The sequence below is a fragment of the Loxodonta africana genome, chromosome 1, assembly GCF_030014295.1.
Source record: "Loxodonta africana isolate mLoxAfr1 chromosome 1, mLoxAfr1.hap2, whole genome shotgun sequence".
Lineage (NCBI taxonomy): Eukaryota > Metazoa > Chordata > Mammalia > Proboscidea > Elephantidae > Loxodonta > Loxodonta africana.
In genome coordinates this window covers 59,583,246-59,599,804 of record NC_087342.1, presented here as the reverse complement: position 1 = coordinate 59,599,804, position 16,559 = coordinate 59,583,246, and the positions used below count along the sequence as shown (strand labels likewise).

At 41.9% G+C, this 16,559-nt stretch overlaps 1 protein-coding gene across 4 annotated transcripts in view; it reads right to left on the bottom strand.

The window, feature by feature from the left end:
* The window catches only part of GMPR (guanosine monophosphate reductase), a 55,089-nt gene that overhangs the window by 18,966 nt on the left and 19,564 nt on the right, over positions 1-16,559 (bottom strand). For 3 of the 4 annotated variants that reach the window (XM_064281023.1, XM_064281018.1, XM_064281021.1), the window contains one exon: positions 2,505-2,586. The exons of the other annotated variant lie outside the window; for it this stretch is intronic. In XM_064281023.1, coding sequence (XP_064137093.1) covers positions 2,505-2,586 — 82 coding nt within the window. The remainder of the gene's footprint in view (positions 1-2,504; positions 2,587-16,559) is intronic. 4 annotated transcript variants of the gene reach the window in all.

Below are 16,559 nucleotides of genomic sequence, written 5' to 3'. Positions count from 1 at the left end.
GTTTGTCGTCACCCCACACAGAAACTCAGTGCCCCCTAAGCAAGTACCTCACTCAGTACCCCGCTGCTTCTTCTCCCAGTCCTTGGTGACCACTAAGAAACTTTGGTCTCCACGCATTTACCTAGTCTAGATATTTCATATAAGTGGGATTATACAATACTTGTCCCATTGTGTCTGACTTATATCTCTCAGTATCATGTTTTCAAGGTTCATCCACATCATAGCAGGCATCAGGACTTCATTTTTCTTTACGGCTGTATAATACCCCATCGTATGGATATACCACATTTGTTTATCCATTCATTGGCTAATGAACACTTGGGTTGTTTCCACCTTTGGGCTATTATGAATAGTACTGCTATGACACTGGTATACAAGGATCTGTTTGAGTCCCTGCTCTCAAGTCTTAGAGTGGAACTGCTGGGTCATGAACCTATTTTTAACGTCCTTTAGATATGCAATGCCCAATGTTTTTACTATGAAGAAATTTGTGAAATATTGTCTCCAGTTAATTTAAAGAAGTGGCTCAAATAGATTAGGCTCAAAGCAAGTCCCTTACTCTCTTCAGTCACATCTGTTCTGGGGCAGGGGGAGGGGAGTGATAGTGGAAGGACAAAGAAACTTCTGGAGAAACTGACTATGTACATAAAGGATATGCATGAATGAAACCCCGCAGCCGAATGCTCACACTCTAGAAAAGTTCTCTGAGAGCTAAGAAGATTGCTTATATACTTTAATATGCTGTACAGTAACTTGTTGCTACCCTACAGGACAGAGTAGAACTGCCCCATAGGGTTTCCAAGGCTGTAATCTTTATGGAAGCAGACTGCCACAGCTTTCTTCCACGGAGTGGCTGGTGGGTTCCAATGGCCAACCTTTTGGTTAGCAGGTAAGCACTTAACCACTGTGCCACCAGGGCTCCTTTTCTGTGCAGTATCTACTCAACTCATTAAATATTTCTGATTAAGTCAGTGACTGAGGAACCCCCCCACCTTTGGAAGGAAGCATCACCCTGATCTACTATTAGTCTAATCTATTCTATTATCAGCCTGGTCTGTTACAGCCTATCCTAAGTGCTCAGCTCCTTGTAAGCCCGAGCTAGGCCTTCTCCTTTGTTTGACTTCAGTAATAGCAAAGCGTAATGAAACCAGAGTTAGCTCTCCTCTTGCTCACAATATGTTATCAATGGTTCAAACAACCAACCTTTAGGTCAATAAAAAGCTAAAACCTGTTGCTATCAAGTCGGTTCCGACCCATAGCAACACTATAGGTCAGAGTAGAACAACCCCACAGGGTTTCCAAGAAGCAGCTGGTGGATTTGAACTGCCGACCTTTTGGTTAGCAGCCATAGCTCTTAACTACTGTGCCACCAGGGCTCCTTTAGGTGAATTATCGAGTGCGAAACATCTGCACCACCCAGGGACAAACAGTAAAGAGGCCAGAGGTATCTCTCCTCTTGCTCAGGGTACGTTATTAATTGGCATAGGTGAATAGTAATATAAAAAGCCACTTTAAAATCTCCCTGTATGTTAAAAGCCCAGGAATCTTTATGTGCCTAGAAGGTTCTTCTTCACTAATTTCTGTTCATATACATCCTATTCCCTCAAGGTTGATAACTGCCACATCACAACACAACTGTATCTTTTGCTTCTCGGCAGCACTTTCCCACAGACTCTTCACATATGGGTTTATGGTTCGCTTCCTTTTTTGGTAGTGTCTTTTGAGTGGGAGAATTTTGCAAAAACAATAATCTTTGCAGTTTTTTAGTCCCAACTAAAAACGTATATCTACTTTCCTTCTAATTTTAGTTTCTGATGAATAATGGATGTGCAAGGAAGAATGTAAACACATAGCAATGAAGAAGGAATGGCAGCTCATTCTGGGGAGGTGAAAGCCAAATGACCCCAAGAGAAAACGGCACCACCCCGTACGAGGAGAGAAAGACTCAACCTCTTCCCTTCACTCAAGATGCCAATGAGTCTTCCTATGAGAGAATCCTGGGAGAAAAGACATGGGCAAAAATCTGTGACTGGTGTATCAACTAAGGAGCCAGAAGTGATAGCCGCCTGGGCTATGTGGTCGAGTTCAAATGCAGTCTCCTAGCTGCAAGCCTAATTGCAATGCTTGGGACCTCTCAAACATTCACAAAAATTTGAGTCATTCATGTTCAGCAACTGTCCCGCTAGATTCTTCACCCTTCACCTTCCCCTTCAAGGTATATGAGATAATTAATGAAACTTGCATTCTCTTCTCAAACATTAATGTTCTGAAGCCAAGACCTCATATTCCAACCACACCCAAGCTCATTTAGAAGTTCCCTGGAGTCATAGGAAAGCAACTCTATAACGTTTTTAAACCGCCAGCTTCTGAAAGCTCAACCATGCTTCCAGAACAAATATGCTTTAAACTTGTGGATCATGTATCGGCTACCATCTCCAGTCTCCCCAAGCCCCAGACCTAATTCCCCCCTCCACACCCTCTGCTGTGTTCCCAACAAGTCTTACCTGGCCCAACTCCCACTTTGATTATATCTGCTCCAGAAAGGATAAGTTCTTCCACCATCTCTCCCGTCACCACGTTCCCGGCCTGAGACAGAGAGAACGCAGCTCACGATCATGAATGAGGGGGAATGTCACACCTGAACACAAGGCTGTGCATGTATGGCCTGAAGCCACCAGGTAGCCTGGGAACTAGAAAATTAGGAGAAAATACTGGACACAATTCCTGAGTCAATATTACGTCTGAAATTAGTGCGTCAGGATATCCTGCCCAAGAGGGTTTTTCTGGTTTTCTTCTCTATTGAATGTTGTCGTCATTGTTGCTGGGTGCCTTCAAGTCGATTTCTGACTCATAGTGACCATGTGACAGAGCAGAACTACCCCATTAGGGTTTTCTTGGCTGTAATCTTCATGGGAGCAGATCGCCAGGTCTTTCTCCCCATGGAGCTGCTAGGTGGGTTTGAAATGCCAGACTTTCAGTTAGCAGCCAAGTGCTTAACCATTGTTCCACTTTTCGGTACAACTCCTGGGTGAGCTAATGGTATTAACCCAAACCCATTGCCATCAAGTCGATTCCGACTCATAGTGACCCAATAGGAGTGGCTAGTGGATTCAAACTGCTGACCTTTTGATTAGCAGGCATGGCTCTTAATTTAACCACTACACCATCAAGGCTCTAATGGTATTAAAAAAAAAAAAAGGTATTAAAAAAAAAACCTTGTTACCATTGAGTTGATTCCAACTCACGGTGATACCATGTATTACAGAGTAGAACTAAGCACCACAGGGTTTTCTTGCTGTAATCTCTACAAAAGTAGACTTCACACGGCTTTTCTTTCACAGCACCACTGGCTGAGTTCGAACCATCAATCTTTTGGTTACTAGCTGAGTGCAAACCAATTGTGCTGCCCAGGGACCTTATTAGAAGGCACCATCCCATTGCCATCGAGTGGATTCCAACTCACGGTGACGTTGTAGGGCAGAGTAGAACTGCCCTCATAGGTTTTCCAAGGCTGTAAATCTTTACGGAAGCAGACTGCCACGTCTTTCTCCCGTAGAGTGGCTGGTGGTTTCAGACCACCCATCTCCCAGTTAGCAGGCTAGAGCTTAACCACTGCACCACCAGGACTCTTCATTAGAAGGTACAGAGCTATATAATTTTAAAAACTAGAAGAATCTTTGGAGTATCTACGTCAGGTTTTATATACATATATATATATTTTGTCATTGTTGCTGCTGAGGATTGTTGTTGTTACGTGCCATCACGTCGGTTCCAACTCATAGCGACCCCATGCACAACAGAAGGAAACACTGTCCGATCCTGAGCCATCCTCACAATCATTGTTATGCTTGAGCTCATTGTTGCAGCCACCGTGCCAATCCGCCTCGTTAAGGGTCTTCCTCTGTTCCACTGACCTTGTACTCTGCCAAGCATGATGTCCTTCTCCAGGGACTGATCTCTCCTGACAACATGTCCAAGGTATGCAAGACGCAGTCTCGCCATCCTTGCCTCTAAGGAGCACTCTGCTCGTACTTCTTCCAAGACAGACCTGTTCGTTCTTTTGGCAGTCCATGGTATATTCAATATTCTTCCCCAACACCACAATTCAAAGGCGTCAATTCTTCTTCGGCCTTCCTTACTCATTGTCCAGCTTTCACATGCATATGAGGTGATTAAAAATACCATGGCTTGGGTCAGGCGCACCTTAGTCTTCAGGGTGACATCTTTGCTCTTCAACACTTTGAGGAGGCCCTTTGCAGCAGATTTGCCCAATGCAATGCGTCTTTTGATTTCCTGACTGCTGCTTCCAGGGCTGTTGATTCTTGATCCAAGTAAATGAAACAATGACTGCTGAGGATATACACAGTAAAATATACATCAATTCAACAGTTTCTACATGTACCTTTTAGTGACATTGGTCACCATATTTTTACACAAATAACGCATGCCTTCTATGTTTGTTTGCCGACACAGCCCTCCCCCTGTGAGGTATTTCCATAAGTGCCGCTATACCAATTTTTTTTTTTACATGTTGCTGTAAAAAAAAAATCTGGCACAGCAGGCTTATGAAAATACCTCACAGGGGGAAGGGCCCAGTTGGCAAAAAAACATAGAAGGCCTATTATTATTTGCATAAAAATACAGTACTTTCTTTAAGTTCTGTAACCATTCTCATCCACTTTTTCTGAGTTATTCCTCCAACATTAACATAAATTCATTGCCCCCTAAAGTTCCTATCTAATCTTTTGAGTTGCTGTTGTCAGTTTGATCCCATATAGATAATTCTTAAGAGCACAACGCTCAAGGCAGACATTTTTTACTATTTAAGCTAAACATTGTTTGGTTTTAAGAAGACTTCAGGGGATATTTCGGTTTAAGGCTTAAAGTTTATCTCTGGACAATAGTTTCAGGGGTTCATGCAAACTTCATGGCTCTAGGAAGTCTGGAGTCCATGAGTATTTAAAATTCTGTTTTGCATTTTTCCCCGTTTGACCAGGATTCTTACATGGAATCTCTGATCAATATGTTCAGTAATGGTAGCCGGGCACCATCCAGTTCTTCTGGTCTCATGGCAAAACAGGAAGTTGTTCATGGAGGCAATTAGCCATACATTCCATATCCTCTTCCTGTTCCTGACTCTGCTTCTTCCTCTGTTGCTCCAGGCAAACAGAGACCAATTGCTGTTGTGCCTTGGATGGCCATTTGCAAGCTTTTAAGACCCGGGCATTAAGCGTCAAACTAGGAGGTAGAACAGAAGCACTAAACATGTTATTAGGCCAGTGAACTAGGATGATCCATGAAACCATAACCCTAAACCTCCAGACCAAGAAACCAAATACCACGAGGAGTTTGGCTGAACATGAGCAGCCTCAGCAGCTACTCTTATTTTTTTTGTTGTTGTTGAAAATAGACCTATCACACAACTTTTGCCAATTAAACTTTTTACAAGTGTCCAACTTATTGACAGCCATTACAATATCTGGCTGTGCAACCCTACCCGTAATCATTGTGATTTTTCCATTACTGTTAACCTCTCCTTTTCCCCTTTCTCCCACCCCTCGTAACCACTAATAAACTTTGTTCTGTAGATATTTGCCTTTTCTTGTCTTTTTATATAAGTGAAGTCATACAGTATTTGTGTTTTTGTGACTGACTTATTTCACTCAGCATAATGTCTTCCAGCTTCATCTATATCGTAGCAGTATCAAGACTTCATTTCTCTTACTGGCTGAGTAATATTCCATTGTATGTATGTATCACATTCTGTTTATCCATTCGTCTGTTGATGGGCATTAGGTTGTTTCCAGCTTTTGGCTGTTGTGAATAGTGCTACAGTGAACATTGGTGTACAAGTCTCTGCTTTCCAATCTTTTGGGTATATAGCTAGGGGTGGAATTGCTGGGTCATATGGTAGTTCTATTTTTAGTTTTTTGAGGAACCACCACACTGTTTTTCACAACAGCTGTACTATTTCGTATTTCTACCAGCAATGGCTAAGGGTTCCAATTTTCTCCCATCCTTGCCAACATTTGTTATTTTCTTTTTCTTTTTAATTTCAGCCATCCTAATGGGAGTGAAATGGTATCTCATTGTGGTTTTGATTTTCATCTTTCTGAGAGCTAATGGCATGGAGCATCTTTTCATGTATTTGCTAGTCATTTGAATGTTCTCTTTGGTGAAATGTCTGTTCGAGCCTTTTGCTCATTTTATGATTGGATTATTTTCTTTTTGTTGTTAAGTTGTTGACATTTTATATATATTTTGATTATTAGATTCTTGTCAGACATATGGTTTCCAAAGATATTCTCCCTTTTGGTAGTTTATCTTTTCACTTTTTTGGTAAAGTCTTTTGATAAACAAAAGTTTTTAATTTTTATGAAGTCCCACTTATTTATTGTCTTTTGCTGTTTCTGTTTTTTGTTATTATATTAGATAATCCATTGTTGAAAGCTAGGTCTGATGGCATTGCCCCTGTTTTTCCTTCTAAGAATGTTATGGTTTTAGTTTGCATATTTAGGTCCTTAATCGATTTTGAATTTATTTTTATGTACGGTGTGATGCTAGGCCCTGTTTCATTTTTCTGCATGTGGAAATCCAATTTTCCCAGCACTATTTTTTATTTTTTATTGTGCTTTAGGTAAGAGTTTACATAACAAATTAGTTTTTCATTCAACAATTAATACTCAAATTATTTTATGGCATTTGTCACAAATCCTGGTATGTGTCAACACTCTGCCCTTCTCCACCCCAGTTTCCCTGTATCCGTTCATTCAGTTTTCCTGTCCCTTACCTCCTACTCATCTTTGCTTTTAGGCAGGTGTGCCAGTTTAGTCTCATATACCTGACTGAACTACAAAGCACGTTCCTCACATGTGTTATTGTTTGTTTTATGTACCTGTCTAATCTTTGTCTGAAGGGTGAACTTTGGGAGTCACTTCAGTTATGAGTTAAAAGGGTGTCCAGGGGCCCTATTCTTGGGGTTCCTCCAGTCTCTGTCAGACCAGTAAGTCTGTTTTTTTTTTTTTTTTTTTTTTTTTTGACCAGCACCATTTATTGAAGAGACTCTTCTTTCCCCAGTGAATGGACTTAGCACCTTGTCAAAAATCAGTTGACCATAGATGTTTGGGTTTATTTTGGACTCTCAATTCTCTTCCATTGGTCTATGTACACTAGTTACACTAGTACCAGGTTGTTTGATTACTGTAGCTTCATAGTATGTTTTAAAATCAGGAAGTGTGAGTCCTCCCACTTTGTTCTTCACTTTCGGCATTGCTTTAGCTATCCGGGGCTTCTTGCCATTCCATATAAAGTTGAGGATTGGTTTTTCTATTTCTGTAAAGAAGGCTGTTGGAAATTTGATCACGGTTACATTGAACTATAGATCACTTTGGACAGTATTGACATCTTAACAATATTAAGTCTTCCAATCCATAACATGGAACATCTTTCCATTTATTTAAGTCTTCTTTAATCACTTTTAGTGGTGCTTCATAGTTTTCAAAGTGTAAGTCCTTCACATCCCTGGTTAAATTTATATCTAGGTATTTTATTCTCTCAGATGTTATTGTAAATGGAATTATTTCCCTAATTTCCCTTTCAGATTTCTCATTGCTGGTGTATAGAAAACCAACTGATTTTTGTTTGTTGCTAGGCCAGGGTTTTCTGAACACTTCAGCAATGGGCAAAACAAAATCTTAAGGAGAAACCAAATATTTAAAATAACTAATGATAAGCTCTCATAGCTAATGAAAATCTTTATTGTTGGACACAAAACGCTTCACAATTTGCAAAAACCTTGAAGACCCTCTACAGAACCCCAGGGATTCAGGATTCCATAACTACTGATCATTACACAGTTGGGAGAATACCTGGGTCTCCCACCCTAGGGGCAGATGGTTCCCATTTAGATATGAAAGGGCAGATCAGCCCCTACAGACAACACAGCGTTGAAATGAGTTCCATTTTATAAAACATGAAACTTTGGCTCTAAGCATAAACATATATAGGCCAGGAAGTGGTGAAATCTATAAACCAGAAGGATGTATCTGGGTTGGAAATAGTACAAGCTCTTTCACTGCAGGAGCCTGGGAGAGCAAAAATAGCCTTTCAAAAAAATTTTATTATTATTATTATTAAAACTCACTGCCCTGTGGATTCTTCAGCTGGTACATAGAACACTTGGCAAGGTGCCCTGAGTTTTCACAACTGTGCAAAGTCATATTTTGCAAAATGCACTCCCAGCCATTTTTTTTTTCATTGAAACTCAAGTGCGTTTTTCCTAAATTGATTCCCAGAGGGAATTTTTCTTCTCTAATCTAGACAAAGTGACTTTCAAGATCTTATAAAAGCACCTTGGAAAAAGAGAATAAGAAGGGCTCAAAGCTACTTTAATTAAAAAAAAAAAAAGCACTCGAATAAGAAAAACGACAGTCCAGAAAAAGACTAGAACGTATGACAATATAGTCTCTGGTGAAGCGGGCCTTACAGTCAGTGTGGAAGGGAACAATAGTTCAATACCTAGTGCTGGCGAAACTGATCTTTTGGAAACAAAATGTAGATTATCACTCATACTTTTCACCAAAATAAGTTCCAGATAGCTTAAAGAGTTAGAGTGAAAAATGCATCCCCACAAATTTAGAAGAAAACCTTGAGTACTTGCAATAAGAATAAAAGTAAAAAGACATAAGACAGATATCTCTGTCTACATAAAAGTAACAACTGCATGTATATTATAACACAATCACACATAATCAACAAAAATTCAGTTAATTTTAAAATAAATTAATTAAATTTAAAAGTAAAATTTAATCAACTAATTTAAATAACTGAATTACAATTAATATGGAGAAAAATGTTGGCAATTATGACAGAGTTACAAACCTTAACATAATAAAGAGTTCTTGCAAATCTATAGGAAAAATGCTAGCACCTCATAAAATAACTGTCAAAGAACAGGAATAAGCTAACATAAGAAATAAAAAAAAAAACAAAAACCAAACCCATTGCTGCCGAATTGATTCTGACTCATAGCGACCCTATAGGACAGAGTAGAACTGTCCCATAGAGTTTCCAAGGAGTGGTTGGTGAATTAGAACTGTGGACCTTCTGCTTAGCCATCGTAACTCTTAACCAGTGTAACACCAGGGCTCTGAAAGAAATAAAACTGGCCAATAAAAATTGGGAAAGTATTCAACCTCACTAATAATCAAATTTAAATTAAGATATCAGTGAGGTTCTTCTTCTCACTTAACAAAGCATCAAAGATTATAAACACTAAACGCTAAAGAGAAACATCAGGCAGGCTCTCTCTGGCTCTTTATTTCTGTGTTTCTCTATTTCTCTGTCTCTCTTGCTCTTCCTCTCTCTTCCCACTGGTTGAATGTTTATTCTGGCACAAGTTTTCCTGAAAAGCAATTTGTCAATGTGTAAAAGATGTAAAAATATGCACGTCCTTTGATCCAACAATTCTTTTAGGATTTGATCCCAAAGAAACAATCATATTGAAAAGCCAAACCCATTGCTGTCAAGTCGATTCTGACTCACAGTAGATGAGGCCAAAAATTTAACTACAAGGATGTACTGCTTTTAACTGTGCAAATCTGCAAATATTTTCCCAAAAGGGGAACGGTTAAACAAATTATGACCATCCATATGTTTTAATAAAGAAAACCCTGGTGGCATAGTGGTTGAGAGCTACAGCTGCTAACCAAAAGGTCAGCAGTTCAAATCCACCAGGTGCTCCTTGGAAACCCTATAGGGCAGTTCTACTCTGTCCTCTAGGGTTGCTGTAAGTCAGAATCCACTTGACCGCAATGGGTTTGGTTTTTCTTTTTTTAGTTTAACGTCATGGAAAAATGCTTAAGTGCTTTCAGGACAATGTTAGAGGAAAAAGAAGGAACTAACATTCCAATTATAGTTTTGTAAAAAGTATACATAGATATGGGGAAAAATATACCAAAATGCTAAAAATTTATGTCTAGGAGAAGAGCTTATGTGACTTTTATTCATTTTCTTTAAACTTTTCTGGCTCTTACAGTTTCTACAACAAACATGCATTACTTTTTCTGTGCAGTAAAAGTATATGTAACAAAACATCTGCCATTCTGGCAATTTTTACATGATAATTCAGTGACATTGATTATATTCACCATGTCGCTCAAGCATCACCACTCTCCTTTTCCAAATTATTCCACCATTATTAACAGAAACTCAGTGCCCCCTAAGCTATGGCTCCCTCTTTTCCCCTTCTCCCACCCCTGAACATGCATTACTTTTATAATTAAATGTGGGCCCCAACATGAACTCTCTATTGAATAAACCCACTACCATCGAGTCGATTCCGACTCATAGCGACCTTATAGGACAGAGTAGAACTGCCCCATAGAGTTTCTAAGGAGCGCCTGGTGGATTCGAACTGCCGACCTCTTGGTTAGCATCCATAGCACTTAACCACTACACCACCAGGGTTTCCCTCTATTGAATAGGAACCTAGAAACAAGGCTCCAAGCTCTCATTCTCTCTCACTTGTTGACTTGCTAAAACAAACAAACAAGACTCAGAGAAGCCTCTATAAGCTCTCTACACAAGTTCGTTTTCAATGTGGAGCCTTTTTTTTTTTTTTAATCTGATGCTGCCACTACTCATTTTATTTTACCTGGCAGTAGAGGGCCTACTTTAGGCAAAATAAATGAATTCAAACCAGCTCATGAAAGCTCTACCAGGTGTAACCCCTGAAGGTCAAAGTGAGACTAGAGGCATTAAGATAGGAGATACCACTGTTCAGTAACCAAGAGGTTTATGCCCAGGGGTCTCCTGCTCTCCTCAGCTACCTGTGTGGCCCCCTAGGCAGTAGTGAGGTCACGGCCACTGTGGAAGAGGTTCTGTGTGGAAAAACCCCAGAGTGATCAGGAAATGGCTCAAGGATGAGGCACAGCTCAACAAGAATGCTGGATACGGGGAGAGAACGGGTAAGTTTCCTCTGACAGGAATAAAAAGCTGTATACCGTTTGAGTCCAAGTAGGACAAAAACAAGGGAAAAGAGGTAAGAACTCAAATCAGAAAAGAGAAAAAATGACAAGAATATGGTCAGGCTTTCATGAAAGTCCTGGCCCACCCACTAAGGCAGCACTCTAAGCCTGGGGTGTGATATCATGGGGGCAGGAGGGGTTTGTCAGTGGTGATTAAGGAAGGAATCTGCCTTATCTTGGAATGAAGCACCTCACGGGTGGAACTAATACAGGATTATCAGAATTTGACCTCTTGCAGCAGAACATCTGGCTCAGTCACTTGGACAGTTAGTGCACGTTCATATCTTGGGTTGGCCTTAAACAGCCACGATAAGAGGCAAGGTAGACCCTAGGCGTGAGGTTACTGGTGGTTCAGTGGTAGAATTCTCCCCTTCCATGCAGGAGACCTGGGTTCGATTCCCAGCCAATGCACCTCATACATGCCCATCTGTCAGTGGATATGTATGTGCTGCTGTGATGCTGAACAAGTTTCAATGGAGATCCCAGGCTAAGACGGACTAGGAAGAAAGGCCTAGGAATCTACTTCTAAAAATCAGCCAAGGCATGCCCTATGGATCTCAAGGGTACAATCTGCAATAGATCATGAGGATGGTGAAGGACAGGGCAGCATTTCATTCTGTTGTGCATAGAGTTGCCTTGAGTCAAGGGCCAACTCAACAGCAGCTAACAATGAGAACGTAAGGTGACAGAAATGTCCCTCTACCTAGCTGTTTCTACAGCAACCATGAAGTGGCAGACCTTGTAAAGGTAATAACCACCTTTCATGGCACATTAAACTGAGTTTATTATGTGACTCTCAGGGACAATATCATCTGAATCTCTGAGGCAATTCACTGCTTTCCATCACAGTTCCAATCCATACCACTTTCAGAAATAGAGTGAAAACAGAAAATCCAGGTAACACGGCCTGAGAGATGGACGTCACCCATAATGGCCTTTCTACTTCAATAAGACAACTGTGCTGGTCAGGCAGCCCATGGCCCCACACCTGCGCATAACATTGAAGTCGAGCATTTGCCTCTCTGAGAAGCATTCTAGAGAAGGAGACTTGTCTGTGTGGCTCAGAACCTTGTCTGAAGAGGACTGCTGAAAAAAGAATGCAAGCGGGAGAACAAACCACATCGACACCAGAAAATTCTGAGGTCATGCCCATGGCTGCCCGGGGATCCACCAATAGTGGCTGACTGGCATTGCCCTAGGGGTGCAGAGCTGGGCTTTTAATCTCCTTAGAACACATTTGATCTCACTGACCTACCTCCTGGACCAGGTCAGAAAGAGCTACCAGCCCAAAGTCACTCCCCTGAGCCAACATGGGGACTTCTGCTTCCAGCAAGCCTGAGCTGGGCGGTACGAGAGCTGTGGTGACTGTAGTATAGAGCACAGACCCTGGTCTCAGGACAACCACTTTTACATCTTATTGGCTATGTGATCCTGGGAAAGCTCCCTGACCTAAGAGGGCCCCCGTATCAATAAAATAGGGACAATAGCACCTGCCTCAAAGATTTGTAATTATTCAAAGAGAAGTACCTAGTATGTTAGTGTACTGCCTTTTCCACAGTACCGAGAACATACTCAAAAATACATTGTCCTCTTTCTTCTCCCAGTGCCACCAGGCAACTGGCCATATTAAGACAGAGGTCCCTAGGCTGTGGAAAATCTCACTGCCTCAAGCAGCTTGCTTGGCACACCCAATTGCTTTACATTAAAATTCTGGTTTCCCTCCCTTTAATTACTGCCCCAAACTAGAGGAAATTGGCAGAAACCAGTTGAGTTGCCAGGCTGACATTCAGGATAACGTTTTAGACCTCATATATAGTAACTTCCCCCGCTCTGGGTGGAGTTGAACTGCCATTCTCTGAACACGCAACTTATGAAGTTATATGTAAACCCCGCTGCACCTGTGTAGTATGATCAAGGGTGTTGTTGATATAATGTGTATGAATTTCCTACTTTTAAACCCCTTAAAACTAACCTTCCTCCTCGCCCTTGCTAAGCAGTCTTGGCGGCAGCAGCCCCAACTGTTCCTTTCCTTGCACAATGAAATAAAGGTATCTTTCTACTCTCCCACCTTGGTCTCTCATTTTTTGGCTGAGACGAGTTGCACTGAGCAGAACCACCTCTAGAAGACCATTTTCCACCAAGGGTGTTCTCCAAAAATCCCTACTTTCCCCTCCCCCCAAGTAAAAGGCAAGGAAAAGGGTGTAAATGTAAACCCAGGCTGCTCTGGGCACAGGTAGCAATAAGCCTTGCTCCTGATGCAGGTCTGTCATTGCCAGCCTCTGCCAGTTCATCACACTGTGATGATCACAACAACACTCAGGACTCACAGAATACCCTTCCATTCTAAAACACTGGACAAATGTTCAATCATTCTCACTATGCCTCTGAAAGCCATGAGAGATATGACATTTTCAATGACACCAATAACCAAGGGCGTAAGAATATTGGAGGTTTCCTAATGAATCACAGATTTCAGAGGTCAGTGCAGGCAAACGATGGCTGCAGAATAAATAACTGCCTCATCTGAGTCTTCTGTTCATTGCTGGGGAAACCATCAAGAGCCAGGAAAACACATCTCTGGGCCAGCCGACCGTGGCTGGAGGGGCCTTGCTGGTGGCTGCCCTTCCTGGCCTCAACCCTCCAACAATCTGCCAGTTCTGCACTGAGAATAAAGCCCTTTCCCTGGGCCTCCTCTGTCTCCTTCCTAGCACTGCCCACCCTCTCTGTCCTTTGTACCCGAGGGGTAGAACACAAGCACTCCGGGCTACACAACAGGCTGCTGGCCTGGGCTCTCAGCAGGGTCAGCTGTGAACTCAACATCATGGCCAGCTGTTTGGAGCATTTCATGGGAAGGCTCTGGAGGTCTGTGATGATTAATTTGAAGTGTCAACTTGGCTAGGTTGATGCGTCCAGTTGTTGGATCAAGCACTAGTCTAGATGTTGCTGTGAAGGTATTCAAATGTGATTAAATTTAAATGAGTTGGACTGAGGTAAAGCAGATGACCCTCCACTATGTAAGTGGGCCTCATCCGATCAGTTGAAGGCCTGGAGAGTAAAAACTGGTTTTCAGGAGGAGAATTCTGCCTCAAGACTGTAACACAGACATCCTGCCAGAGTTTCCAGCCTGTTGTCTGACCTGTGGATTTGGGACTTGCCAGTCTCCACCATCACATGAGCTAATTCCTTAAAATCAATCAAGCTGTGTGTGTGTGTGTGTGTATAATATAATACATACATACATATGTACGGACTTACGTACGCAAAGCAACTGCCGTCAAGTCTGTCCAACTCATGGCAACTTCACATGTATCAGAGTAGAACTTTGTTTCATAGTGTTTTCAATGGCTGATTTTTTGGAAGTAGATTGCCAGACCTTTCTTCCAAGGCACCTCTGGATGGACTACAACCTCCAACGTTTCGGTTAGCAGCCCAGCATATTAACTGTTTGCACCACCTAGGGACTCTTTACCATTTATTTAAGGTTCAAAAATAGGGAAAATTTAATGGCTTGTGTGGATATGCATAAATAGGTGGTAAAACCAGAGACATGCAAGGAAAGCAATGATTCCCAGGGTCACAAGGTACCTTCCTCTAAGGTGCAGAATAGGGGGCTTCTGTGTGCAGGTGGTCCTAACCACCAAGTGACCAAGTATAGATACACTAAAGTGGTGTTTATGATTTTCTATTAATCTGTCCATGTTTATGCAACTTTCCGTATGTATATCACATATCACAATTTTGAAAAATAAATTAGAAAAAAAAAAAGAGCCACTAAGTGGCCTCATCCCAAGCCGAAAAACCTACTTCGTAGAGTCAGTTATGGCTCACAGTGACCCCATAGGGTTTTCAAGGCTGTAAATCACTACGGAAGCAGACTGCCCCATTTTTCTCTCTTAGAGCCACTGGCGGTTTCGAACTGCCAACCTTTTGGTTCAGGATTGATTGCTTTAATCACTGTGCCACCGGGGTTCCAAGTAGCCTGATTAAGTCCACCTCAGATAAGAAGGAACTTCAACAACCTCTGGCTTGTTTTTATCTCCTACACTCAGGAAGGAATAAACAAAGGACTCCTCTCCTACTCACCAAATATTTTCAAGCTCTTTTTACTGTTTTAGTCCCTGGTGGTGAAGTGGTTAAGTGTTTGGCTGCTAACCAAAAGATGGGCAGTTCAAATCCACCAGCCGCTCCTTAGAAACCCTATGGGGCAGTTCTACTCTGTCTTACAGGGTCGCTATGAGTCAGAATCAACTTGACAGCAATGGGTTTTAGTTTCACAGAAATTATATTTATTTAAACCAAAGGCTGCTTATGGATCACCAGGTCCCCAGCTGGGAGCTGGGGTTTCTGCCCTCCTGGGAGTCCAGCTTTCTGTTCCCTATTTACATGCTCAGAGAGAAAAATTCACCACAGAGAGTTTGTGGCAGAAGATCTGTTTGGGGATTCACAACTAGATGCTTCCACAGTGCTGGGTCATGATAGAGGGTAAGTCCATGACCTTCCAACACAAGCCCGTAAGAAGGTCAACTTCCCCACTGCAGAATCAAAAGCTGGATATGGGCTGTACACATGCTGTCTAATGAAGAAGAGAGCTTTATCACTAAGGTTAACAAGGACAGGGGAGGGGAGGCACTGTATCCCCCCAAATGATAAGTTCGAGTCCTAACTTCCAGTATTTGTGAATACGACTTTATTTGAAAAAGGCATCTTTGCAGATGTGATTAGTTAAGCTAACATGAGTTCACACTGGAGTAGGGCAGGTCCTAATCCAATATGACTAGTGTTCCTCTAACAAGGAGGTGAATAGACACAGAGACAGAGAGTCACAGAGGGAAGATGGTCATGTAAAGACCGAGGCAGAGATTGGGGCGATGCTGCCACAAGGCAAGAAATGCCTGGGGCTACCAGAAGATGGGAGGGACAAGAATAGATCCCCCAGAGCCTTCAGAGACAGTGTGGCCCTGCTGACACCTTGAATTGGACTTCTAGCCTCCAGAACTGTGAGACATGAAATTTCTGTTGTTTTAAGCCACATAATTTGTGATGATTTGTAACTAATACAGGCGCGTTAGCAAGTCTCAAGGGGCAGTGTGGGGTCATGGGCAAAGCTTAGACTTTGTATTCAAACCAATCTGGCTCAAATCCCAGCTTGCCACAATGTTGGTGTGATCTCGTGAAAATTCCAAAATGTAAGAACAAAGTAGAATTTGAGATTCCTCATCTGTGGTAAATTTTCATCATAGTTTGTGGGTTAAAGAATTTAACTTTCCCCAAAGAATTTGGTCTTTGTCTTTGGTCCTTGAGAGATAACCTCTAAAACTTTGGAATATCCCCAGTAATTGAAGTGTCTTGGTTATCTCAGAGGGCTCCAGACCACACCTGAGGTTTTACGCTAATAAGGTGACTTGGGTTGGGGCTGGCTAGAATAGAAAGACTCACCACATAGCGTCAGGGGACCTCAGGGGAGGGGGACATGGTTCAATAAATCATGCCTATATAGTGTAGTGAGGCCCCCTATAAAGGTCTGAACATGGA